Source organism: Portunus trituberculatus, chromosome 41 (genome assembly GCF_017591435.1).
Source record: "Portunus trituberculatus isolate SZX2019 chromosome 41, ASM1759143v1, whole genome shotgun sequence".
Taxonomy (NCBI): domain Eukaryota; kingdom Metazoa; phylum Arthropoda; class Malacostraca; order Decapoda; family Portunidae; genus Portunus; species Portunus trituberculatus.
The window spans coordinates 38,025,630-38,051,246 of record NC_059295.1 but is presented as its reverse complement, the minus strand read 5'-3'; the positions used below and the strand labels follow the sequence as shown (position 1 = coordinate 38,051,246).

Below are 25,617 nucleotides of genomic sequence, written 5' to 3'. Positions count from 1 at the left end.
TGGTCTTCCTCAAGAAGGCACAAGTAATGCGAAGGACAGCAGATTGTCAGGAAGAGTGGACGCCAGGAGGGTGGGCAGGTCGAGTGTTGTGATGGCCAGGGTGGAGAGCCGGGAGCGTAGTGCAGTACGTATGTTGAGTGGAAACGTGGGCATTGAAGCAGAAAATGTTCCATGGCCTCAGTGGTAGTCCTACACCAAGGGCATAAGGGGTCACGAGACAGACGTAGGCTGTGCAAATGAGCACTGAGGGTGGTGTGGCCAAGGCGGAGGCGGGCGATGGCTGATGTGCCTTGCGCTCCTTCCTGTGACTGAATGACTGTTTGAATCAAGGAATATATAGAATCCTTGGTCTTATCCAAGGATTCTATAGTATAAGGATATATGGGTTGAATGAGTGGACTGGAGGAATTGATTAGGGAGCTGAGCTTCTAACAGATGGCACGCAGGTCGCAGGTAGTAAGGGGGTGAGGGATGGGGGAGTTCTATCAGCGGGGGAGGATGAGCGCCGTTACAAGATTCAAACAGTCAGTCAGTCACGGAAAGGAGCGCAAGGCACATCAGCCATCGCCCGCCTCTGCCTGGGCCACACCACACTCAGTGCTCACCTGCACCGTCTAAGTCTGTCTCGTGACCCCTTCTGCCCTTGGTGTAGGACTACCCCTGAGGCCATGGAACATTTCCTACTTCAGTGCCCACGCTTCCACTCTCAACACGCTGCACTAAGCATCCCAGCTCCCTGCCCTGGCCATCACAACACTCAACCTGCCTACCCTCCTGGCGGCCTAAGGCGTCCACCACTCCTGGCAACCTGCTGTCCTTCGCCTTACATGTGCCTTCTTGAGAAAGACCGGCCAGCTACCACGCCTGTGATACCCACACAGGACTACCCCAAGGCTCATAAGAATCCATAGATCTACGTGGCCTCTTTTGGATCCTTATGAGCCCTAGGGTAGCCCTGGGTGGGTATCACAGGCGTGGTAGCTGGCTGGTCTTCCTCAAGAAGGCACAAGTAAGGCGAAGGACAGCAGGTTACCAGGAGAGGTGGACGCCTGAGGCCGCCAAGAGGGTGGGGAGGTCGAGTGTTTTGATGGCCAGGGCGGAGAGCTGGGAGTGTATTGGAGAGTGGAAGCCTGGGCATTAAAGCAGGAAATGTTCCATGGCATCAGGGGTAGTCCTACACCAAGGGCAGAAGGGGTCACGAGACAGACGTAAGAGGTACAAGTGAGGAGTATGGTGTGGCCCAGGCGGAGGTGGGCAGAATATATATATATATATATATATATATATATATATATATATATATATATATATATATATATATATATATATATATATATATATACACACATGTTTTATTTGCTTTATAAGTTCATAACCACAAGAGAATGCAGGGAAAAATTAGGAGGTGGGGAGGAATTAAGGAAGAAATCTAAAGTTACTCCTGAAAACGTTTTCTATGAAAGTACTCGCTTCTAACAGATGGCAGTACCGTCGCTGTCCTCCAAACTTTAACCCACACCACAACTTCCTCTCTGTATATTCCTTGGTTTTACCCAAGGATTCTAGGGAGGATATACGGGGTTCAATGGGCGGGCTGGAGGGATTGATAAGGGAACCTCGTTTCTAACAGATGGCGCGCGGGTCGCAGGTAGTAAGGGGGTGAGGGATGGGGGCGTCCATCAGCGGGAAGGATGAGCGCCGTTACAAGATTCAAACAGTTAGTCAGTCATGGAAAAGAGCGCAAGGCACATCAACCATTGCCCGCCTCCGCCTGGGCCACACCACGCTCAGTGCTCACTTGCATCACCCACATCTGTCTTGTGACCCCTTCTGCCCTTGGTGTAGGACTACCCCTGAGGCCATGGAATATTTCCTCCATCAATGCCCACGCCTCCTCTCTCAACATACTGCATTACGGTCCCGGCTCTCAACCCTGGCCATCACAACACTCAACCTGCCCACCCTCTTGGCGGCCTCAGGCGTCCACCTCTCCTGGCAACCTGCTGTCCTTCGCCTCACTTGTGCCTTCTTGAGGAAGACCGGCCAGCTACCACGCCTATGATACCTACACAGGACTACCGCAGGACTCATAAGGATTCATAGATTTTTGTGGCCTCTTTTGAATACGTATGAGGCCTGGGGTAGTCCTTTGTGGGTATCACAGGCGTGGTAGCTGGCCGGTCTTCCTCAAGAAGGCACAAGTAAGGCGAAGGACAGCAGGTTGCCAGGAGGGGTGGACGCCTTAGGCCGCCAAGAGCCTAAGTCCGAGTGTTGTATGGCCAGGGTGGAGAGCCGGGAGCGTAATGCAGTATGTTGAGAGAGGAGGCATGGGCATTGAAGCAGAAAATGGTCCATGGCCACAGGGGTAGTCCTACACCAATCTCAGAAGGGGTCACGAGACACTCGACGTATGCGATGCAAGTAAGGAGTATGGTGTGGTATATATATATATATATATATATATATATATATATATATATATATATATATATATATATATATATATATATATATATATATATATATATATATATATATATATATGAACATGTTCTATTTGCCTTATAAGTTCATAACCACGAGAGAATGCAAGGAAATATAAGGGATGAGGGAGAAAGCATGGGAGAAATTTTAAGTTACTCCTAATAACGTTTTCTATGAAATTACTCGCTTCCAACTGATGGCAGCACCGTCGCTGTCCTCCAAACTTTAACCCACTTCTAACAGATTGCGCGCGGGTTGCAGGTAGTAAGGGGGTGAGGGATGGGGGGCCCATCAGCAGGGGAGAATGACCGCTGTTACAAGATTCAAACAGTCAGTCAGTCACGGGAAGGAGCACAAGGCACATCAGCCATCGCCCGCCTCCGCCTGGGCCACACCACGCTCAGTGCTCACTTGCATCACCCACATCTGTCTTGTGACCCCTTCTGCCCTTGGTGTAGGACTACCCCTGAGGCCATGGAACATTTCTTGCGTCAATGCCCACGCCTTCTCTCTGAACATACTGCATTACACTCCCGGCTCTCCGCCCTGGCCATCACAACACTCGACCTGCCCACCCTCCTGGCGGCCTCAGGCGTCCACCTCTCCTGGCAACCTGCTGTCCTTCGCCTTACTTGTGCCTTCTTGAGGAAGACCGGCCAGCTACCACGCCTGTGATACCCACACAAGATTACCCCAGGGCTCAGAAGGATTTAAATGAGGCCACGAAAATCTATGGATCCTCATGAGCCCTGGGGTAATCCTGTGTGGGTATCACAGGCGTGGTAGCTGGCCAGTCTTCCTCAAGAAGGCACAAGTAAGGCGAAGGACAGCAGGTTGCCAGGAGGGGTGGACGCCTGAGGCTGCCAAGGGAGTGGGCAGGTCGAGTGTTGTGAAGCCTAGGGCGGAGAGCCGGTGTCGCAATAAAAAATGTCCCGGAAGTGTCTTGCTCATCTGCGCATGCGTGGGTGGCCTATGCATATAAGCCTCAAGTCGGCGTCGCTTCTCGTCTCCCCTCGCAAGATGTATTAGACTAAGATGTATTAGATGTATTAGACTTAGTCTAATACATCTTGTCCCCTCGTGTCCCTCACTTTTTTGTTACCCTTTTACCAATTCCATGGGCATTAAATCAAGAGTAAGCAGAGTTTGGGAGGGTGTTTGACCATCTCTCAACTTTTCAAAGAACTCCTAATTTTTATTCCTCCATTTCTCTACTCCTTTAAAATACTTCATATCTCCTAAAAATCCTCGTTAATTCCACTAAGTGGAGATGGAAATATTTATTAATTCGTGATATTAATGACCTGTTTATATGCCAATCATTTGAATTTTTAATAAACATTTTATTTGACTGTATATACGATGAAAGAATTTGGAAAATACATGTATCTATCCCTATACATGATAGTGCAGTATGACATGTTGCTCATGCATGCGCAGTATGCTTAATAAATCTTGTCCTGACTCTTCGTGCGTCTGGCAGTGCATAGGCCACCCACACATGCGCAGATGAGCAAGACACTTCCGGGACATATATATATATATATATATATATATATATATATATATATATATATATATATATATATATATATATATATATATATATATTGTTACGAGTGTGTGTGTGTATGGGTTTGTGTGTTTGAATGTGGCGCGGGCGGGGAGGAGCTGGCGGGAATTGTGTTGTCGGGAGTAGAGTGAGCAGCGAGGGTGGTGGTTGTTGTGACTGAGACCTGCCTTGGCGCCTGTGTGATTCTCGGGGGTTTTGCAAGTGTTTGAGTGCCTGTGCCTGCCTGTCGGCGTGCCTGAGTGTGTCCTGTTTGCCCTGGAGTGTCCTGGTGCCCTGTAAGTGCCTGAGAACTTTGCATTAAAGGAGTTAAAAGGACCTAACGCTTTGTGTTGCCCCTGCCTGTGTGAGCCTGTCTTGTCTGGCTGGGCTGTCGTGGAACCTTTACTTGCTGACTGGTGGTGTTGTGGTGGAACCTGCTGTCCTGCCTGAAGGTGAGTGGTCGAAGGTACAGTGGGTGTTGTAACATTGGTGTCAGGTGTGGGGTCGACCAGTGGACAAGTGAGTGAGGAGAAAATGGCGGCCGGCGGTGGCGAGCCAGGTAGTGATGAGGGCAGAGACGTTAAGCCCAATCAGCTGGACTTACTTACTGAAATGTTGGCCGCGATGAGACAGGAACAGGCCGGGATGAGACAGGAACAGGCTGAAAGGGCCAGCGAGCAGGCACATAAGTGGGAGGAAATTGTGGAGCACACGAGGCAGCAGGCCCGCCTCATGGAAAGTATGCGGAGCAGCCTTTCGTCTCTGAGAGAGGAGTCGCGGCAGTACACCGACCAGGCCTGCGACAGTGTGAAGAGCGAGCTGTTGCAGAGGGTGCTGGCTCTTGAAGGTAGGGTAGAGGGTTTGAGTGAGGAGGTGGCTGAGACGTCCGGGCAGTCAGGGGGGCGGGTGGCACAGAATGGCGGCGCGGCGGCGGACACTTCACGCGTGTCTGACCTCCTTGACCTGTGGGGTGGAGTGCAGGGACCCATGAGTGTAGCATCCGAGCCAGTGGGTGCTGTAGGAGGCTGGGACGTCTTCGGGAGCCCCGTTGTGAGGCCAGGTAGTGCCGGTCCTGGACCCAGTCACCCTGTCTCTCTGTCTCTCTGCCCCCCTTCCCTCCTTCCTCCCCTCCCGGTCAGCTGGCTTGTGAGCGGTGCACCCCACAGCAGAGCCCGCAGTCCCCCAGGCGCTCCGTCAGAAGGAAGCCAGCCGAGTATGACGGAAAGGTGGCTTGGGAGGCTTATGTCGCTCAGTTCGAGATGCTGGCGACTGCGCAGGGCTGGAACGACGCAGAGAAGGCCCTGCAGCTGGCGACGGCGCTGCGTGGCCAAGCTGTGGAAGTGCTTGGCCACTTGTCGCCAGCTCAGCGTGCCTCGTATCAGGGTGTGGCTGAGGCGTTGAAGCGGCGCTTTGGACACCACCTTCAGGCTGAGGTGTACCGTGCTCGCCTGAAGAGGAGGACGCGTGGGCGGGACGAGACGCTGTCGCAGCTGGCGCAGGACATGGAGGCGCTGGTAAGGAGGGCGTACCCAGCGGCCCCGGAAGAAATGATTGTGGTGCTGGCTCGCGACTCGTTCGTAGACGCCCTGAATGACCAGCAGTTGCAGATCTACGTCAAGCAGGCGCACCCTGGGGACCTGCAGGTGGCGTTGGCGAGGGCCTTGGAGTTCGAGGCCTTCATGAAGACATCGGGCAGCTCTGCAGCGGCCGCCCAGCCCCGACGGGACCTCCAGGGCCGGAAGGCGACGGTGGAGAAGAAGGCGGCGTCGAGGGAGGCGAGCCCGGATGGGTTCCGTGGCTCCTGCTGGAGTTGTGGCGAGAGGGGGCACAAGCGCAGTCAGTGTTCGAGGGGGCGAAGGACGCGTTCCCTCGACCGGCTGAGCTCCGACGCCTTTCAGCCCTGCTGCAAGGAGTGTGGCAAGTCAGGCCACCGTGGAAGCGCCTGCCCCAAGCCGAAGGAAGTGGCGCAGGCGGGAAACTCCGACAGGCTGGAGAAGGGGGCCAACACCCAGCCGTCGGTCCCCGGGCCCCGTGCTGTGTAAGCTGCCGCCGAACGTCCAGTGCGGTGCAGGTGGAAGGCTCGGTGGATGGTAGATCGTGCCGCCTGACTGTCGACACGGGAGCGGAACGGACCTTGGTGCGGCCAGACATGCTGGCCGTTGATCGACTTCCGGATGCGCCACAGCGGCTGTGTGGCGTCACGGGGCACTGCGTGGAGCTGAAGGGCCCAGTGGAGGTTTTGGTTGGCGTGGGCGGCGTGGTGGAGCGTCTGCCTGTGTTCGTCGCCGACCTGGAGGAACCGTGTCTGCTGGGCCTTGACTACTTACTGCAGAGCAAGGCTTGTGTCGACCTTGGACGGAGGCTGGTAAGGGTGCGCGGTCAAGAAGTGCCCTTGCTTCCGGAGGTCGGCTGCGCTGAGGTAGTAGTGGCTGAGCGAGTGCACCTTGCCCCAAGGACGGAGGTCAGGGTCCGGTGTCGACTCTCACGAGCGATGGTGGGAGCGGACGGCATGGTGGAGCCTGGCGAGAACCTGCAACTGGCTGGCGGTGTGTCGGTGGCGCGGAGTCTCGTGGGGCGGGGAAAAGTTAGTCACTGTCCTCGTGGCTAATTTCTCCGACGAGACCCGGAAGATTCCCGCTGGTGCCAAGCTTGGTACCTGTGAGGAGGTGGATCGTCCAGAGGAGTCGGCAGAGAATGCAGAGTCCGCGGCGGAGAAGTCACTGCCCGACTTCCTGGAGGACTTGGCGCACCGGAGCGCCGGGAACCTGGACGAGGCGCAGACGGTGAAGTTGCGCCACACCCTGGCTAAGTACGCGGACGTCTTCAGCAAGGGTGACTTGGACTTGGGTCGCACGGGGTTGGTGAAGCACCGCGTTAACACGGGAAGTAGTGCGCCCATCAAGTGCCCGCCTCGGCGGATCGCACCAGCCAGGAGAGAGGAGATGCAGCGGACAGTCGGCGAGCTGGCGGCGCAGGGGGTGATTGAGCGGTCGGATAGTCCGTGGTCTTCAGCGGTAGTCCTGGTTAAGAAGAAGGACGGCACGCAGCGCTTCTGTGTGGACTACCGGGCACTGAATGACGTGACTGTTAAGGACTCTTACCCCCTGCCGAGGATCGACGACACGCTGGACGCGCTGGTGGGGGCCAGGTGGTTCTCCACGCTCGATCTGAAGTCAGGCTACCACCAGGTGGAGATGACGGAGGAAGACAAGGCGAAAACTGCCTTTTCCTTCGGGCAGGGGTTGTGGCATTTTAATGTCATGCCCTTCGGTCTCTGCAATGCCCCTGGATGTTTCGAGCGGCTGATGGAGAGGGTGTTGGACGGCCTGCAGTGGAGGACGGCCCTCGTCTACATCGACGACGTCATCGTGTTCGGGAGCACCTTCGACGAGGAGCTGGAGCGGTTGGAGGAGGTGCTGCAGCGGTTGAGGAAGGCTAACCTCAAGCTCAGCCCTAAGAAATGCTCGCTCTTCCAGCATGAGGTGCCGTTCCTGGGACACGTTGTCAGTCGGGACGGCGTGCGTACTGACCCGCAGAAGGTGGCCGTCGTGGAGAAGTGGCCTGTTCCCACCAGCGTGGCGGAGGTCAGGAGTTACCTGGGGTTGTGCACGTACTACCGCCGCTTCGTGCCGGACTTCGCCAGCCTAGCAGCTCCTCTTCACCGACTCACCAGAAAGGGGGTGAGCTTCCTGTGGGACGAGGAGTGCCAGACCGCCTTCGAGGGACTGAGGAGGGCCCTGGTGGAGGCGCCGGTCTTGCCTTACCCAGACCCGAAGCTCCCGTACCTGTTGGACACCGACGCCAGTGCAGAGGGCATCGGGGCGGTCCTGTCACAGGTGAAGGACGAGAAGGAGCACGTGGTGGCTTACTACAGCGCCAAGTTTAGGAAGTCCGAGAGGAACTACTGCGTGACGAGGAAGGAGCTGCTGGCGGTGGTGAAGAGTCTCGAGCACTTCCACCCGTACCTCTACGGCGCTGAGTTCACCGTCCGGACCGACCACGCTGCCTTGCAGTGGTTGAAGACGCTGAAGGTGCCGGAGGGCCAGTTGGCGCGGTGGTTGGGGCGGCTCGAGCAGTACAACTACCGCATCGTCCACCGCCCGGGGCGGGTCCACTGCAACGCTGACAGTCTGAGCCGACGCCCGTGTGAGGCAGGCTGCTCACACTGTGCCCGGAGGACCCCGACCCTGTGTGCCTTCGTCTCCAGGTGCGTGATAGTGTTCCTGAGGCGGATGACAGGTGGCGCAAGGCGCAGCGCGAGGACACGGACCTTGCTCCTGTCATCCGGTGGCTGGAGGCTGGCGGAGAACGCCCCAGCTGGGAAACTGTGGCGATGGAAAGTACCGCCACCAAGTGCTTAGTTGACCAGTGGGAGACGTTGCGATTGGACGATCGTGGGGTGCTAGTTAAACGGTGGCTCGTGTTGGGTGGTGTAGGCCGTGACTCGTGGGTAGTGGTCGTTCCCCGAGTGTGGCGAGCGGAAGTGTTGAGGGGAGTTGCATGCCGGCGTTACTAGTGGCCACTCGGGCGAGAAAAGGACCCTGTGCCGGTTGCGTCAGCGCTTCTACTGGGTAGGCATGCGTAGTGACGTGTTAGAGTGGTGTAGAGCGTGTGACGTGTGCAGTGCGAAGAAGGGGCCAGGTAGAAAGAACCGGGCTCCCTTGCAGGTGTACAGTGTGGGGGCTCCGATGGAGCGGGTGGCTGTTGACATTGCTGGCCCGCTGCCCCTCACGCCTCGGGGCAACCGGTACATATGTGTGGTGATGGATTATTTCACGAAGTGGCCTGAGGCATATGCACTCCCTAACCACGAAGCCGAGACCGTCGCGAGCGTGCTGGTGAACGAGTTCTTTACCCGGTTCGGTGTGCCGACCGAGTTGCATTCCGACCAGGGCCGCGAGTTTGAGTCTCGAGTGTTCCGCGAGTGTTGTGAACTATTGGGGGGTGCGAAAGACAAGGACGACGCCCCTCCACCCGCAGTCAGACGGGATGGTGGAGCGTTTTAATCGCACCCTCGCACAGCAGCTTGCCAAGTATTGTGACGAGTCCCAGGAGGACTGGGACGTCAAGCTGCCGGCCATGCTGATGGCTTACAGGTCTGCCGTGCACGAGGCGACGGACTTTACACCAGCCCGTCTCATGTTTGGCCGGGAGCTAAGGCTGCCGGTGGACTTGGCCACTGGGCGGCCTCCAGACGTGAGCTTGCCCACCGTCACCTCTGGCTTCGCAGCGGCTCTGCAGGAGAGCCTGGCGGAGGTGCACCGTCATGCACGTGAGAAGCTCAGGATAGCGGGCCAGGCCATGAAGGAGACGTACGACCGGCGCATGAGGGACGCAAAGTACGCCGTTGGTGACCGAGTGTGGCTGCACAATCCCTGCCGGAAGCGAGGGCTTTCGCCGAAACTACAGAGCCCTTGGCAGGGGCCGTACACTGTGTTGGCAGCCCTGTCGGACGTCACCTACCAGATACAGTGGGGAAGGAAGCGTCCGTGCGTGGTCCATGTTGATCGTCTGTGGCGTTACCATGGTCCGGGGCGCTACTCCTGGGGCGACGGCGAAGGTGAGGGCGTGGGCCCCAACAGTAGCGACGAGGACGTTGACGAAGTGGACGAGGACGGAGAGGAACCTGATGGTGATGTGGGCGAGGCTGTGGACCATGAGCCGGGACCTGCTGAGGATGAAGATGGCTCGTTGGGTGCAGCTGCGAGCTCGCCAGCCGCCGCTACTTCGCCGCTACAGCGTCCGCGACGAGAGCGGCGACGTCCTGCATATTTGCTAGATTACTATGTCTCAGAGGATGAATGTGCGTGAATGTGTAGCAGCCGGGTCGACTGCTTTGTAAGGGGGGGATAGTGTTACGAGTGTGTGTGTGTATGGGTTTGTGTGTTTGAATGTGGCGCGGGCGGGGAGGAGCTGGCGGGAATTGTGTTGTCGGGAGTAGAGTGAGCAGCGAGGGTGGTGGTTGTTGTGACTGAGACCTGCCTTGGCGCCTGTGTGATTCTCGGGGGGTTTTGCAAGTGTTTGAGTGCCTGTGCCTGCCTGTCGGCGTGCCTGAGTGTGTCCTGTTTGCCCTGGAGTGTCCTGGTGCCCTGTAAGTGCCTGAGAACTTTGCATTAAAGGAGTTAAAAGGACCTAACGCTTTGTGTTGCCCCTGCCTGTGTGAGCCTGTCTTGTCTGGCTGGGCTGTCGTGGAACCTTTACTTGCTGACTGGTGGTGTTGTGGTGGAACCTGCTGTCCTGCCTGAAGGTGAGTGGTCGAAGGTACAGTGGGTGTTGTAACAATATATATATATATATATATATATATATATATATATATATATATATATATATATATATATATATATATATATATATATTGTTACGAATGTGTGTATGTGTGTTTTGTGCGGGCTGGCTTTGTGAGTGTTGGCGTGGCGCGCGGGTGAGAGAGTCAGCAAGAGAGCACGTGCAAGGCAAGACTGGGGAGACGCACGTTCTGTTATTAAGACGTGCTTCCTGCTGTTGTGGTCTGTTGTGCCCGCCCCTGGGAACGCCTGTGAGTGCCTGAGTGCCCTGTGTGTGTGTGTGTGGAGGCTGCCCTGTGATGAACTGTGAACTGAGGACTCAGTAAAGGACGTGAGTAAGCAGGTGTATCTCTGTCCGTCGTTGCCCGCCATTACCCGCCATTGTGTGCCTCGTGTTGATGTTCTCCTGTGTGCTCCGGACCCTGACAACGAAGCTGACGCAGCCAGTCAAAGCTGATAACCAAGGCTGAGAAGGTAACAGTGGTGTCAGGAGTGAGGATATAGTGTCTTGTGTTTTACCGTGCTTGTAGTTGCTTGTGACTGGTTAGCGTGATGGAGCATGCTGAGGCTAATGGCGGTGGTGGTGAGGCTGAGCCGGGTGAGAGGAAGCCCGACCAGCTCGAGCTGATAATGTCTATGCTGGCGTCTATGAGGGCAGAACAGGCACAGCAACAATCAGAACAGGCATGGCAGCAGGCGGAACACACACAGCAGTTAATGAAGGTGCTGCAGTCTAGCCTGGGCTCCTTGAAGGCGGAGGCGCAGGATTACACCGATCGTTCCTGCAAAAGTGTGCGAGGTAAACTGGAGCAGAATCTGCAGGCAGTGAAGGGTGAGCTGGAGAAGGACCTGCAGACGCTGCGGGATGAGGTGAGAGACATAGTGAGGCAGTTTAGCACCAACCGGATATGGTGGGGTGCCCGTGGCCCGACAAGGGGTGTTTTGGGAGCCCTGGGAGTGTCGCTTCTGCCCCTCCTGATGCCGTGGGCGAGAACTGGGGCCTTGTTGGAGCAACGGGCCCGTGGAGGGCTTCTGGGAGACCGCCAGCGGCCTCGCGGCCTCTGGGAAACGCGGGTTTATTGGCGTCAAGTTGCCCGCCATCTTCCCTCGCTTCCCCATCCGGCATGGCGCGCGCGACGTCTTTGTCACCTCCACCCTCACCGCCTCGCTCGCCTTTCCCCCACTTCAAGTCTCGCAAGCCTGCCGAGTACGATGGTAAGGTAGCCTGGGAGTCCTATGCTGCCCAGTTTGATCTGCTGGTGGCTGCACAGGGCTGGGACCAGGCTGAGAAGGCCTTGCAGCTTGCCACAGCTCTCAGGGGTCCAGCTATCGAGGTTTTTGGCCACCTCCCGCCAACGCAGCGTGCCTCCTTCCCTGACATTGCTGAGGCACTGCGTCGTCGCTTCGGGCACCGCCACCAGACTATAGTGTATCGTGCCCAGCTGAAGAAGAGGACGAGGCAGAGGGGCGAGACGCTGTCCCAACTGGCTCACGACGTAGAGGCACTGGTGAGAAGGGCGTACCCAACGGCCGGTGAGGAAATGGTCACCGTGTTGGCGTGTGATGCCTTCCTGGATGCCTTGGTGGACCACCAGCTGCAGATTCATGTGAGGCAGGCACACCCAGCTGACGTGCAAGTGGCTTTGGCTCATGCAATGGAGTTTGAGGCCTTCATGCAGACCGCGAACTCCCAGTCTACCTTCGCTCGGCCCCGCAGTGATGTGAGAGGACGCAAGGCTCAAGTGAAGAGGAGGCCAGCGTCACGTGCGGCGAGCCCGGGAGCGTTCGGCGGGCGGTGCTGGCGGTGCGGTGAGAAGGGGCGCACGTGAGGGCCCGGTGCCCGAGGGAGCGATGTGTGCGCTCTCTCGACCGGCCTGATCGTGTCGCCTTTCAGCCCTGCTGCGAGGACTGCGGCGGGGCTGGACACCGCTCCAGCGCTTGCCCCAGCCCGAAGGAGGTAGTGTCAGCGGGAAATGACTACAGGCTGAAGGCAGGGGCCGCCTCTCAGCCGGTCAAAACTCCAGTGCCCCGGCTTGTGTGAAGTGTCACTACACCGTTGGCAGCGCGCAGGTGAGAGGCGCCGTGGACGGGAGGCTGTGTCGCATGACTGTGGACAGCGGCGCAGATCACACGCTGGTGTGGCCAGGGCTGGTGGAGGCTGAGTGGTTGCCAGACTCGCCTCAACAGCTGTGTGGAGTAACGGGGGACTGCATGTCGCTGCAGGGTCCGGTGAATGCTCGTGTGCATGTAGGTGGCGTGGAGGAAGACATGCCGGTCTTCGTCGCTGACCTGGACGAGGAGTGTTTAGTGGGATACGACTACCTGACGAGGATGGACGCCTGTGTTGACTTCAGGCAGAAGAGAATGACGGTACGTGGCCATGACGTGCCTTTCCTTCGTGAACTCAGGCGTGCCGAGGTAGTTACCACGAAGCGAATGAGGCTGCCCCCACGCACCGAGGCCCGCGTTCAGTGCCGTTTAACACGTGTGATGAAGGAGGCCGAGGGTCTGGTGGAGCCTGTGAGTGACCTGCGGCTGGCTGACGGTGTGGCACTTGGAAGGAGCCCCGTAGGAGCGGGGGAGGAGTTAGTCACTGTGTTACTGGCTAGCTTCTCTGACAAGGCTCGAAATATACCCGCCGGCACGCCGGTTGGGGCGTGTGAAGAGGTGCAGCGGACCAAGGCGCGGAGGCAGGGAGAGCGGTCACGTGTGGCGGGACCCCTGCCGGGCTTCCTGGAGGACCTGGCGCAGCGGAGCGCCATCTTCCTGAAGGAGGCGCAGACGGAGCGGCTCGCGGAGGCCCATCGCGAGGTGCGCGGCAAGCTGAGGACAGCGAGTCGCGCTATGAAGGAGCTGTACGACCGCCGCATGCGAGACGCCAAGTATTTAGAGGGGGACAGGGTGTGGCTGCACAACCCCCGACGCAGGCGTGGCCTCTCGCCGAAGCTGCAGAGCCCCTGGGAAGGCCCCTATACCGTCGTGGCCGTGCCCTCGGCGGTCACGTACAAGATCAGGAGAGGTCACAAGCGGACGTTGGTAGTGCACGCGGACCGCTTGTGGCGCTACCACGGCCCTGGTAGTTTCTCCTGGGGTTCAGATGAGCCCGAGGAGGAAGGAAGTGCCGAAGAAGATGTCCCGAAAGCGATGGAGGACGTCCCCAAGGAGGTTGAGGAGGCAGTGGGCGGTGATGCGGGTGACAGCCAGCTGGTGATGGAGACTGCTGCTCGCCCTGTCCGTCACCGCCGGCCTCCTGTGTATCTGAGAGATTTTGAATTGTCCTAAATGTTCGTTTATTTTGTATGCATTTTGCCTTTCTGTTTTATAGTGTGAGGAAGGTCGGGTCGACCTTTTTGTAAGGGGGGGGGGGCAGTTGTTACAAATGTGTATGTGCGTATGTGTGTTTTGCGCGGGCTGGCTTTGTGAGTGTTGGCGCGGCGCGCGGGGAAAGAGTTGGCAAGTGAACACGTGCAAGGCAAGACGCACGTTCTGTTATTAAGACGTGCTTCCTGCTGTTGTGGTCTGTTGTGCCCGCCCCTGGGAACGTCTGTGAGTGCCTGAGTGCCCTGTGTGTGTGTGTGTGTGTGTTTGTGGAGGCTGCTCTGTGATGTACTGTGAACTGAGGACTCAGTAAAGGACGTGAGTAAGCTGGTGTTTCTCTGTCCGGCCATTACCCGCCATTGTGTGCCTCGTGAATCGTGATGTTCTCCTGTGTGCTCCGGACCCTGACATCGAAGCTGACGCAGCCAGTCAAAGCTGATAATCAAGGCTGAGAAGGTAATATATATATATATATATATATATATATATATATATATATATATATATATATATATATATATATATATATATATGTTTAATTGCCTTATAAGTTCATAACCACGAGAGAATGCAAGGAAAAATAAGGGGCGAGGTGAGGAAGCATGGCAGAAATTTTTAGTTACTCCTAACAACGTTTTCTATGAAAGTACTTGCTTCCAACAGATGGCAGCACCATCGCTGTCCTCCAAACTTTAACCCACACTAAAACTTCCTCTCTGTAAATTCCTTGGTCTTACTCCACCTTCCCCTATATATTTCAATGGTCAATTAGACTGATCTTGGTCAACATTCCTACCCCTTCTGGTCAACAATCCTACCTCACCTAGTCAAATAACCTATCATAGTATCATATAAAAATTAATGCAATTACTTTAATAAATGTATCAATCAATCAATCAATCTGAAAATGGATAAGCTACGTGCATATAAAAAATATGTACAGTTGGTCAAATTGTATGAATCGTTCTTATTCAGAGATATTTTTTCAGCTTCAAAACTAATATGAAACATATTAAAGTATGTTGCGCTAGATAAAGGTTTATAGTATAGTTATGTAAAATATTTTGGTTATGTAGGCAGGGAGTCGCTGGTGACTGGTGTTGTTTACTTGTGGAGGCGAACCCAGCTGAGCGGCGGTGTGTGAATTAAGACGCTGTGTTAGTTTGTAGGTTTGTATCTCATTTATTCCATTTATCTTTTGAGAAAAGGTTATGAGTGAATAGAATTTATTCTGTGTATTGAAGTGTTGATCTTGATTCACTTACTTGACCAGATTATATCTTCGAAATTTTGAATATTTCGTAAGCTGCATCTCTGCCTGGATGGGTATGTCCGACGTGATACTCATATTGGTATAGTTTGCATGTTTATCGTAAGGGTAATCATGCAGATCTTATGGTGAATAATTTGGAAATAGTCAGCCAGAGTCTGAGGTGATAATATTCGAAGGGAGTTACTTTGCTTACTTCAGAAATTATGTATCTTCATTGTAACAAAGTGGAAAGGGGCCTGGTCTTGGTATCTTAGAGAATGAGTTGAAATAGGCGCGAGAATACAAGTACTTGGGGATGTGGAGTGTGAAAAGACAAAGAATAAAAAGAGGTTTCGTGAACCAGTGGGTAGGACGACTGGAGAGTGCAGCTAGAATGAGAGCAAGTAAATATGATGTGCTGAGAGAAGTGTGGAAGAGTGTGGCTGTGCCCAGTATAATGCACGGTATGGATGTGATTGCATGGAATAAAAGTGAAATTGACAAGCTTGAAGTGGAACAGTATAGAATAGGTAGAATTTGGCACTGGATGCACTGAGGTACACAGCATTAGAAGCTTTGAGAGGTTATATAGGATGGAGTACTTTTAGGGAAAGGCTAGTAAAAGCCACACTCAAGTATAAGGTTAGGTTGGAAAGAATGGATGATGAAAGAATAGTGAGAAAGGTGTACCTATGAAATGAAAGTGGAAGCAAATGGAGGAAGATGTGCATGAGAATGACAGGAATGGATTACAAGTTGTATGAGGATGAGAAACCAAAATGAGCATCAATGGATCATGACAAGAGTGAAAATTGAATGGGGTGTGAGGAAATGGAAAAGTGAGATAGACAGAGAGGTTAAGTGGGTGGGGACTGAATATATGGAAGAATGAGATGAAACAAAAGAGTACTCTGGAAGGGTACAAGGAAAAGGAAGCCCTGATGTATGAAAGATAGTATGATGGCAGCCTAGATGGTGATCTTCTCTTCCGAGCTAGGGCACAGTGTATGAGTGTGAATGCAAGGAACTACAGGTGGTTTGAGTTCTGCAGCAAATTGTGCCAGATGTGTGACATGTGGGAGGATGAGACAGTGGAGGATGTGGTGCTGGAGTGTGAGAAGTATGAGAGAGAAAGGAGAGAGATGATGCAAGTGATTTTGACTGAATTAGGGCACAATAGGGATGAAAGAGTGGCAAAGACAGGAAGTGAATGGATGGTGTTGCTGGTGAGACTGTGTAAAGGGATGAGTGAAAGCATGATTGAGGCTGTGAAGGAGTATCTGAAAAAAATGTGGCAAGTGAGGTGTAAGGATAATTAGTGAATAGAATACTGCTCTTTTTTTTTCCTTTTTTTCTGCTTGTTGTTTGCTTTTTTTTTTTTTTTTTTTTTTTTTTTTTTTTTTTTCCTCTACAGGAGTTGCCAATCCAAAGGCCTGGCTCTGGAGCAATCCCAAGCCACCTATAGCCATCAAGATCAAAATTAAGATCAAGATTAGCAGCATTGTCCTAATATAGATGTCCCTCCTGCTCTCCTCGTTTTCTGGCTCCCCGTTCGCAGCTCTTTCAAGCAGCTGATTAGATGTTACATATATGAAGCCACGCTACTCGTTAACAACACACATGCACACACGCACATTATCCATTTTTCTATCTGCTGCTTTATTACCATTTTCTCCTATCACCTTATTTGCTACCAGATTCTCATTCCCATTTCCTCCTATTCCCGTATTTTTTTATCATTCTCTTTATCATTTCTTCCTATTTCCTTATTCATTATCCTTTTTCCCTATTTGTTATCCATTTTTCTTTCTTTCTGCTGTTTTATTATCATTTCTTACTATTCCCTTATTCATTATCATGTTTTCAGTCCCATTTCCTCCTATTCCTCTTTTCGTTATCCATTTTCTTTCTGTCTTTGTTTTATTCCCATTTCCTCCATTTATTTTCTATTTTCCATTTTCTTCATCTCCTGTTTTATTTCCATTTCTTCCACTTATTATAAATTTTTCTTTCTATCTCGTGCTTTAATCCTATTTCCTCCATTTATTATCTCTTTTCTCTCTCTTTTCTTTATTGAGGAATGTGATGCCAAATCAGATGCATGAAAGAGCTGTGAAGGGGGAGCCAACTAATAAGGTGAGCTGGAGGGACGTCTATATTAGGACAGTGCCTAATTAACTTCTCTGTCTATCTTCTGAACCCACTCCCCATTGTTTCCTTTGCATTGACATTCACTCTTACCTTCTCCTGTACTCTTCCTAAACAGCTTTACTCCTTCTGTTGTCTTACCATTCACTATCGGTCAGAAGTCACTTATCATCTTGCTATTTACAAGACCTCCATCTTTCATCCTTATTCTCACACCATGATTTCTTTCACCTCATTTTGATTTTTCTGAACAGTGTTTATGATGGCAAATTTGGTTTATGCAATTCAGTTCATATAACAGCTACTTTTCACTCGGAACAATTAAATTTTTTTTTTTTTACTATTCATTATGTTTCCATATAAATAGACCATTTAAGGAAAGAATGTCATGAATATAGTATGTCTAAATGTTGAGTTTATCACAGACATTATCAGTTCTATCATTATATTATCAGTAATCATATCTCCCATTTGTGATCTTTCTGATGATGATAAGTTATGTTACACTATTACTCTAAGTCTGTTTTTCTATAATGATATTGAAATATCTTCATTTCTCATTATCTATTTTAATTTCAAATGTCCAGAAGTTCAGCTTCCATCAGTGACTTAAAAAAAAACCAATTATTAAATTTCTGTAGGTTGAGATGATGGGAGAGAAGGAGGGGTTTACCTAGTGGCAGTTGCTTTAGTCTGGTTTCAGTCAAGATTCTCATAGGTATGAGTTCTGTATGAAGTCGATGCTCTCAGCCTTTCCAACATTGCCTTGTGTCATGTTCCAGCTTTTAACCAGTTTTGATTGGAGTAATTTTGGATTACTGTTTTTTTGTTTTGTGGCCTTGTGACCTTGTTATTGCAATAAGTGTACATAAGTTGATTTGATTTGTTTTTATTTTTTATTTACATTTTTCCCAGTATATCAAGTGTCAATGAAAGTGTCTGGAATTTTGATAGTTCATATATAGCAACCCTAATCTAAGTGTCCTATTCTTTGCATTTGTAAAATTTGTTATTTGCAGTGTGATTCATTTTATTGCAGATATGTTGCATAACTACCTAGTGTAGGCTAAAGGTAGCATTTAATTATGTGTAATTACTTTTAGGAATTTATCTGCAAATTTACCTTGTGTGCGTATATGGAAAGGTGAGTAAATAGTTAGGAGTGTATTTTGCTTTAAGTCACTCAGAATGAAATTGTCTTGTTCTTGCAGGTTAGCAGCTACAAAGTTGGACTGGAAAAGAAACACCATGGCTGGAAAATTAGGTATGGATTTTCAGAAATACTGTAAGGATTTTTTTTCTTTCATTATGAACTTTGGTTATGACTTTTGCAACACTAGAAGTAGTGTATATATGTTTTAACAAGAACATTGAAGTTAACATATCATGTACTGTACCTCTCTTAAAGAGTGTGTGTGTGTGTGTGTGTGTGTGTGTGTGTGTGTGTGTGTGTGTGTGTGTGTGTGTGTGTGTAATTCACCTCGGTCGCCTGCTGGTCACCCAGCCAGTCTTCCCCATTACAGAGCAAGCTCAGAGCTCATAGACCGATCTTCTGGTAGGACTGAGACCATATCACACAACACACACCGGGAAAGTGAGGCCACAACCCCTCGAGTTACATCCCATACCTATTTTACTGCTAGGTGAACAGGGGCCACACATTAAGAGGCTTGCCCATTTGCCTCACTGCTTCCGGGACTTGAACCCGGCCCTCTTGATTGTGAGTCGAGGATGCTAACCACTACACTACGCGGTGTGTGTGTGTGTGTTCACTGTTTGATCTGCTGCAGTCTCTGACGAGACAGCCAGACATTACCCTACAGAGCGAGCTCAGAGCTCATTATTTCCGATCTTTGGATAGGCCTGAGACCAGGCACACACCACACACCAGGACAACAAGGTCACAACTCCTCGATTTACATCCAGTAGCTACTCACTGCTAGGTGAACAGGGGCTACACGTGAAAGGAGACACACCCAAATATCTCCACCTGGCTGGGGAATCCAGCTCTCCAACTACTGAGCTACCGGGTGTGTGTGTGTGTGTATTTACCTAGTTGTATTTACTTAGTTGTAGTTTTACAGGGCCTGGGCTTTATGCTCGTGTGGCCCCGTCTCCATATCTACACTTATCCAATGTGTGTGTGTGTGTGTGTGTGTGTGTGTGTGTGTGTGTGTGTGTGTGTGTGTGTGTGTGTCTAATCCCACCATTCCATACTCTTCTTTTAACCTTTCTTTTGTCTCTTTTTGCTTAATTTTTCCATTTATGAATCTGTAGAACAATTTTGGTTGCTCCTTACATTTTTTTTGACAATGTCCTTTTCATAGTTTCTTTCCTCTTCCTTCCTCACCTTAACATATTAATGTCTTGCTACTTAAAAGTTTTCCTTATTTCCTGGATTTCTATTTCTCTTTCACCTTTTCCATGCTCCATCTCTTTTCTCCTTTGCCCTAGCACACTGTGTGTTAAATCAATCTTTCTTTCCTTCTTCTTTAGGTCTATATTTTGGGACATATTCCCTGACTCCTGTTTTGTATATTTCCAGAAATATGTTATATTTCTCTTGCACTCTCTCTGAATTCTCCATTTCCTCCCAGTTAACGTTTCTAAAATAGTTCTTGAGGTTCTCTATATGAGCCTTTCTGTAATTTAATCAGTCTCATTTGTATGATTCGTCTCTATCTTCCTTTCCCTCCTCTATATACATTTCTAATATTACATGGTCACTCCTTCCCAATTGGCACTTATATCTTATATCACCGCTCATTTGTATTCCTCTTGTTAAAACCAAATCCAATCTCGCCGGCTCGTTGTTTCCTCTAAATCTTGTGTTTTCCTTTACTCTTTGGTCCATCATATTATCTATCATTAGATTCAGAAATCTTTCTCCCCAGGTTCTTCTCCCATACCACTTTCATAATTTTCCCAGTCCACCTCCTTACAGTTGAAATCTACTAATATAACTTTTCTCCCTTCTTTTATGACTCTCGTCAGGCTCCTTATTGTGTCATCTATCATGTCTTTATATTCTTCATTGGTGTGTGTGTATGTATTTACCTAGTTGTATTTACCTAGTTGTAGTTTTACAGGGCCTGGGCTTTATGCTCGTGTGGCCCCGTCTCCATATCTACACTTATCCAATCTTACTTTAAAAGTGTGCACACTCTTTGCAGACACTACTTCTTCATCTAAACTGTTCCACGTCTCAATACATCTCTGCGGGAAACTATATTTTTTAATATCTCTCAGACATCTTCCCTTTCTCAGCTTTTTACTATGCGATCTTGTGCTTGGATGTCATATTCTTCTCTCAGGATCAGTTTCTCATTATCCACTTGGTCCATTCCGTTGATCAATTTATAGACTTGTATCAGGTCTCCTCTCTCCTTCTTTGTTCCAAGGTTGGTAGATCCATAGCCTTTAGTCTCTCCTCATATGTCATCCCTTCAAGTTCTGGGACCATTCTTGTAGCCATTTTTGTAGCCTCTCCAATTTTCTTATGTGTTTCTTTTTATGAGGGGTCCACACTACTCCTGCATATTCCAATCTAGGTCTTATTATAGTATTTATCAATTTCTTCATCATTTCTTTGTCCATGTAGTGAAATGCTACTCCAATATTCCTCAGCAAATTATATGTTTCTCTAAAAATTCTATCAATATGGCTTACTGGTTGATTGTTTTCTTCCATCGTCACTCCTAAGTCCTTTTCCTTTTGACTTTCTCCAGTTCTACTCCATCTCCCATCTTATAGATTCCCACAGGTCGTCTTTCACTCTTTCCCATTTCCATGACATGGCTTTTGTTCACATTGAATTCCATTTCCCATTTCTTACTCCATTCCCAGATCTTATTTAGGTCTTCTTGCAGTATTTCACAATCCTCCTTTTGCTTTATAACTCTGCACAGTTTCGTATCATCCGCAAACAAATTTATGTAGCTGTTCACTCCTTCTGGCATGTCGTTAATATAAATGAGGAAAAGTATTGGTGCCAATACTGACCCCTGTGGCACTCCGCTTTCTACTGCTCTCCACTTGGACTTCATATCTTTAACTACCGTCCTTATTTCTCTCCCCCTCAAATAATTTTCTATCCATCTCAATGTGCTTCCTTTTAAGCCACCCTTCTCCTCTAACTTCCACAGTAATCTTGCATGTGGCACTTTGTCAAACGCCTTTTTAAATCCAAATAGATGCAGTCAACCCATCCTCTCTCTCTTGTACTCTATCAACTATTCTAGAATAGAAACTCAATAAATTAGTTACACAAGACCGTCCTTTTCTAAAACCAAATTGGCTATTTGATATTAATTTGTTGTCTTCAAGGAACTCGATCCATTGTTTCTTTATTATTCTTTCACACATCTTGCATATTACACTAGTTAGTGATACCGGTCTGTAATTTAAAGGTTCTTCTTTCCTTCCACTCTTATATATGGGAACCACCTCAGCTCTTTTCCATTCTACTGGCACTGTTCCATTTTCTATTGAGCATTTTATGATGTTGTATATAGGACTTGCTAGTTCTTCCCTACATTCTTTCAGTATTCTGCCTGAGACTTCATCCGGTCCCATTGCCTTCTCTTCATCCAGTTCCTTCATTAACTCTTTTATTTCAAGCTTGGTTACTTTAATCTCTTTCATATAGATTGTGTCTCTATTACCCTGTGGCCTCTCAAATTTGGATTCTTTAGTAAAGACCTCCTGGAATTTTTTATTTAATAGTTCTGCCATACATTTTGGGTCTTCCACCATCCCGTTCTCTCCTTTTAACCTTTCTATTGTTTCTTTTTGCCTAATTTTTCCATTTATGAATCTATAGAACAATTTTGGTTGCTCCTTACATTTTTCGACAATATCTTTTTTGAAGTTCTTTTCCTCTTCCTTCCTCACCTTAACATATTCATTTCTCGCTGCCTTGAAGTTTTCCTTGTTTGTTGGATTCCTATTTCTCCTCCACCTTTTCCATGCTCCATCTCTTTTCTCCTTTGCCCTAGCACACCTTGCATTAAACCAATCTTTCTTTCCTTCTTCTTTTGGTCTATATTTTGGGACATATTCCCTGACTCCTGTTTTGTATATTTCCAAAAATAAGTTATATTTGTCTTGCATTGTCTCTGAGTTTTCCATCTCCTCCCAGTCTACGTTTTTAAAATAGTTCTTGAGATTCTCAATATCAGCCTTTCTGTAATTTAATCGGTCTCCTTTGTATGAATCATCTCTATCTTCCTTTCCTTCTTCTATATCTATTTCTAATATTGCATGGTCACTCTTTCCCAATGGGCACTTATATCTTATATCGTCATTCATTTGTATACCCCTTGTAAAAACTAGGTCCAATCTCGCCGGCTCGTCGTTTCCTCTGAATCTTGTGCATTCCTTTACTCTCTGGTCCATCATATTGTCTATCATTAGGTTCAAGAATCTTTCTCCCAGGCTTCTTCCCCATACCACTTTCATAATTTTCCCAGTCCACTTCTTTACAGTTGAAATCTCCTACTAATATCACTTTTCTCCTTTCTTTAACGATTCTCATTAGACTCCTTATTGTGTCATCTATCATGTCTTTATATTCTTGATTGGTCCATGAATTTGTTTTGGTGGCACATATGTTACAATGATTGTTATCTCTTTTTATTAATATGCATCTTAATATACAATACTTCTGCTTTTCCTTCCCCACATTCCACTTGATTGATCACTATCTCCTTCCTTAACATTATCATGACTCCTCCTCCTTCTTTACCCACTCTGTCCCTTCTCCATACATTATACCTATTATCCAAGACTATTTTGATTTCCTCATTTAGTTTTGTTTCAGCCAGGCATATAATATCTGGATTTTCTTTCCTTATGTAATCTCTTAATTCTAATTTACTTGATAAAAGCCTGTCTATGTTCGTATACATCATTTTTAGTCTTTTGCCTTTATCATTTTTAGTTAAACTTGTTCCACTTTTTTCTCTTCCTTCTCGTTTATATACCATTTCCTTATCCTGTCTCCTAGAATTCTCCAAAAAAATGCCTTCTTCTCCTCTTCTGACCTTTCATTATTCTTTTCCCTTACTGCTGCTGCCAGTTCATTGTGTGTGTGTGTGTGTGTGTGTGTGTGTGTGTGTGTGTGTGTGTGCATATTTACATATTGAAAAGTAATGCCTGTAGTGATTGCACATTTTAATGAGTTTTGCTCTAAAATTTGACAGCTATGGAGGCTTAAATGTATAAGGCAAAATCACAAAACTAATTGATGTAGAAAGCGGCTATACATGCATTGTTACTAGCTTCTTATTTTAAGTAAGAGCTTAACTGATATAGTGTTTATGAAAAAAAACAAAAAAAACATACCATATGGTTTCCTATGGAAGAAAATAGTCTTACTTTGTGTTTATTTGTAAGGACAGTGCTCTTGGATTAGAGAAGTTTCATGGGTATTGCATTTTTTTTTCTTTTTAATGTTATGGCCTATAGTGCCTATAGGCATACTTGAAGAGTATATGTGGGAAGTGCTGTTAAGCTTCCATCCATTAGTAGCGCAGGCAATTTTATTTATAGTGGTACCCATATTAGGTCCCATATCACCACCCAAGCACCCAAGCACATCATCATGAGTATCTTGGTGACATGTAAGTAACTTTAAACCACTTGACAAATGGCACAGTTTCAAATCTATATGTAGTGGGACTCGAACCTATGTGTGGACTTAGCTATTGTGAACATCTTTTTGTCACATTTAAAGATACATAAACAGTGTATTGAAGGAGAATTCCTTACTGGATGTAGATTTCTTATTAGGTTTTTAAAATCAATGAATGTTCACAAGTTTTTAGAAGTTTAGAATGAATATTTAAACATGATTTTGTTTTCTAATGAGATGGTAAAAGCCAGTCAACAATATTTATATTTAAAAATTTTGTTTATTGATAGTTCATATGTAAATCATCAGTGCTAGTTATAATATGCAAGTTTCTTTTCTTTATTATACTATTGGGGTAAGATTGATTTGATTTTTTTGTTTTATTTATTTATTATTTTTTTTCCAGAATTTCCTGAGAGTTTGCCTCCACCACCAAGTCCACCATGCACCTTACTCCTTGGACCTACAGATTTTTCCTTCCCAGTGGAAAAATGTTCAAGTTTTGATAGTACCTCAAACTCTTCCTGTGATACTACCAGTATGACAAATTGTAGTATTAGTTATACTACCAGCAGACATGCTAGTGATCAGTGGTTTTATAGTTCTAGCAGCACTAGTAGTTCTGTGTCTGGAACATATCTTGACTCTTTGAGTTTTGAAGATTATGGGCCAATAATGAGTAAAAAAGAGCATGAAAGTCTTTATCCATTGATGGAAATAATGGAAGGGAAAGAAGTTGTTACAATTACCACATCTAACACAGCTCATACTAGCAACACACTTTCAGTATCTGTACCTGCATCAGTATCACAGTTTTCTTTACCTTATAAGGGTATGCAGATACTGTCCTCAAGAGAAATAGATAAAAGCAGTAGTATGAAATGTGTACCACAGACTTCTGAATACAATGGAACTTTAAACACAGAAACTAATTTGGATGCTACTCTGATGACACCTGGAGCTTTTTTATCAGAGTCATTATATTTTCGGTATAATGGACACATTCCATGTAGCTTCAGTCCTTCAAATACTCCTGCAAGAGGAACAGATATTTATGAAAATCCTGATGTCAGTACAAAAGTGAATACTTGGAGCTATAATAGAGGAGATTGTTCAAGAGCCACTCCACAAATGTCCCAATTAAATTGTAAAGGTTTAAGTCTAAAAGACAATTTTAAGCCATTGGATGTGTTATTGACTCCAAAGAGATTTACACATTCACAAGATACAGAATCTAGCAATGAAAACACATCCTGTGGAGCTGAAGTGGATTTGATATCAAATACAGATGATTTTGAACAAGATTTGAAATGTATAGAACAACTGGAAGAAGAAGATCAAAAAGAGACAGACAGACAAGCATGTCAAAAGAATTCTTATTTGGGACGTCTTCCACCAATTGGAGTATTTTGGGACATAGAAAATTGTCAGGTATGTGGTATGCTGCTTGCTTATTGAATAGTAATAAAAAGTTTTTTACTTAAAATTTTAGTTCTTGTTATTTGTACTGAGAAGGAGAATTTTATTGCTAATAGGTATTCATATGTATTTATCTTTCTGATACTTACTCTCTGGGAGCTTTCCTTATGAGGGTGACCATGGTAAAAGAATCTCCACCTTTTCCTATCCACACATTCCCTTTTTACTTGTTCAAGTGTTGGCCTTTCCTGACACCTCTTGCACACATGTATTCCTTTAATCTTTTCTTTCATCTTTCAAGTGCCCTTCCTCACATATATAATTTTTACTCATGGATGTTTTGTTTACAAACTCTTGGCTCTTCATCCTCTCAAGGGGGCAGTCACAGCCTGCCCTCTAAAGACTGTTGTCCTCCTTTTCACAAAGCTACAAGCACTTGCTACACACTTTTGATCTTCAATGACACTCAACTATCACTCTCTTTTACACTGAATATCATCAATCTGTTCTTTACTCATAATCT

The 25,617-nt window shown here is 47.9% G+C and overlaps 2 protein-coding genes across 6 annotated transcripts in view; both read left to right on the top strand.

Moving 5' to 3' along the window:
* Window positions 1-5,178: 5,178 nt before the first annotated feature.
* Window positions 5,179-6,216, top strand: LOC123517106. The gene has a single exon (XM_045277003.1). It carries the CDS (start codon window positions 5,296-5,298, stop codon window positions 6,076-6,078), a length of 783 nt encoding a protein of 260 aa, XP_045132938.1. The 5' UTR covers window positions 5,179-5,295; the 3' UTR covers window positions 6,079-6,216.
* An 8,502-nt stretch (window positions 6,217-14,718) lies between these two features.
* LOC123517105 overlaps window positions 14,719-25,617 on the top strand; it is a 53,181-nt gene continuing 42,282 nt past the window's right edge. For 3 of the 5 annotated variants that reach the window (XR_006678395.1, XR_006678394.1, XM_045276999.1), the window contains exons 1-3: window positions 14,719-14,810; window positions 18,253-18,305; window positions 24,082-25,106. Coding sequence is in view for 3 of the 5 variants with exons in the window: in XM_045276999.1 (XP_045132934.1) it covers window positions 18,290-18,305; window positions 24,082-25,106 (1,041 nt within the window). In the remaining 2 variants the exon portion in view is untranslated. Of the gene's footprint in view, window positions 14,811-16,971; window positions 17,030-18,252; window positions 18,306-24,081; window positions 25,107-25,617 lie in introns of all 5 variants that reach the window. The other 2 variants (XM_045277000.1, XM_045277001.1) reach the window with 2 other exon arrangements.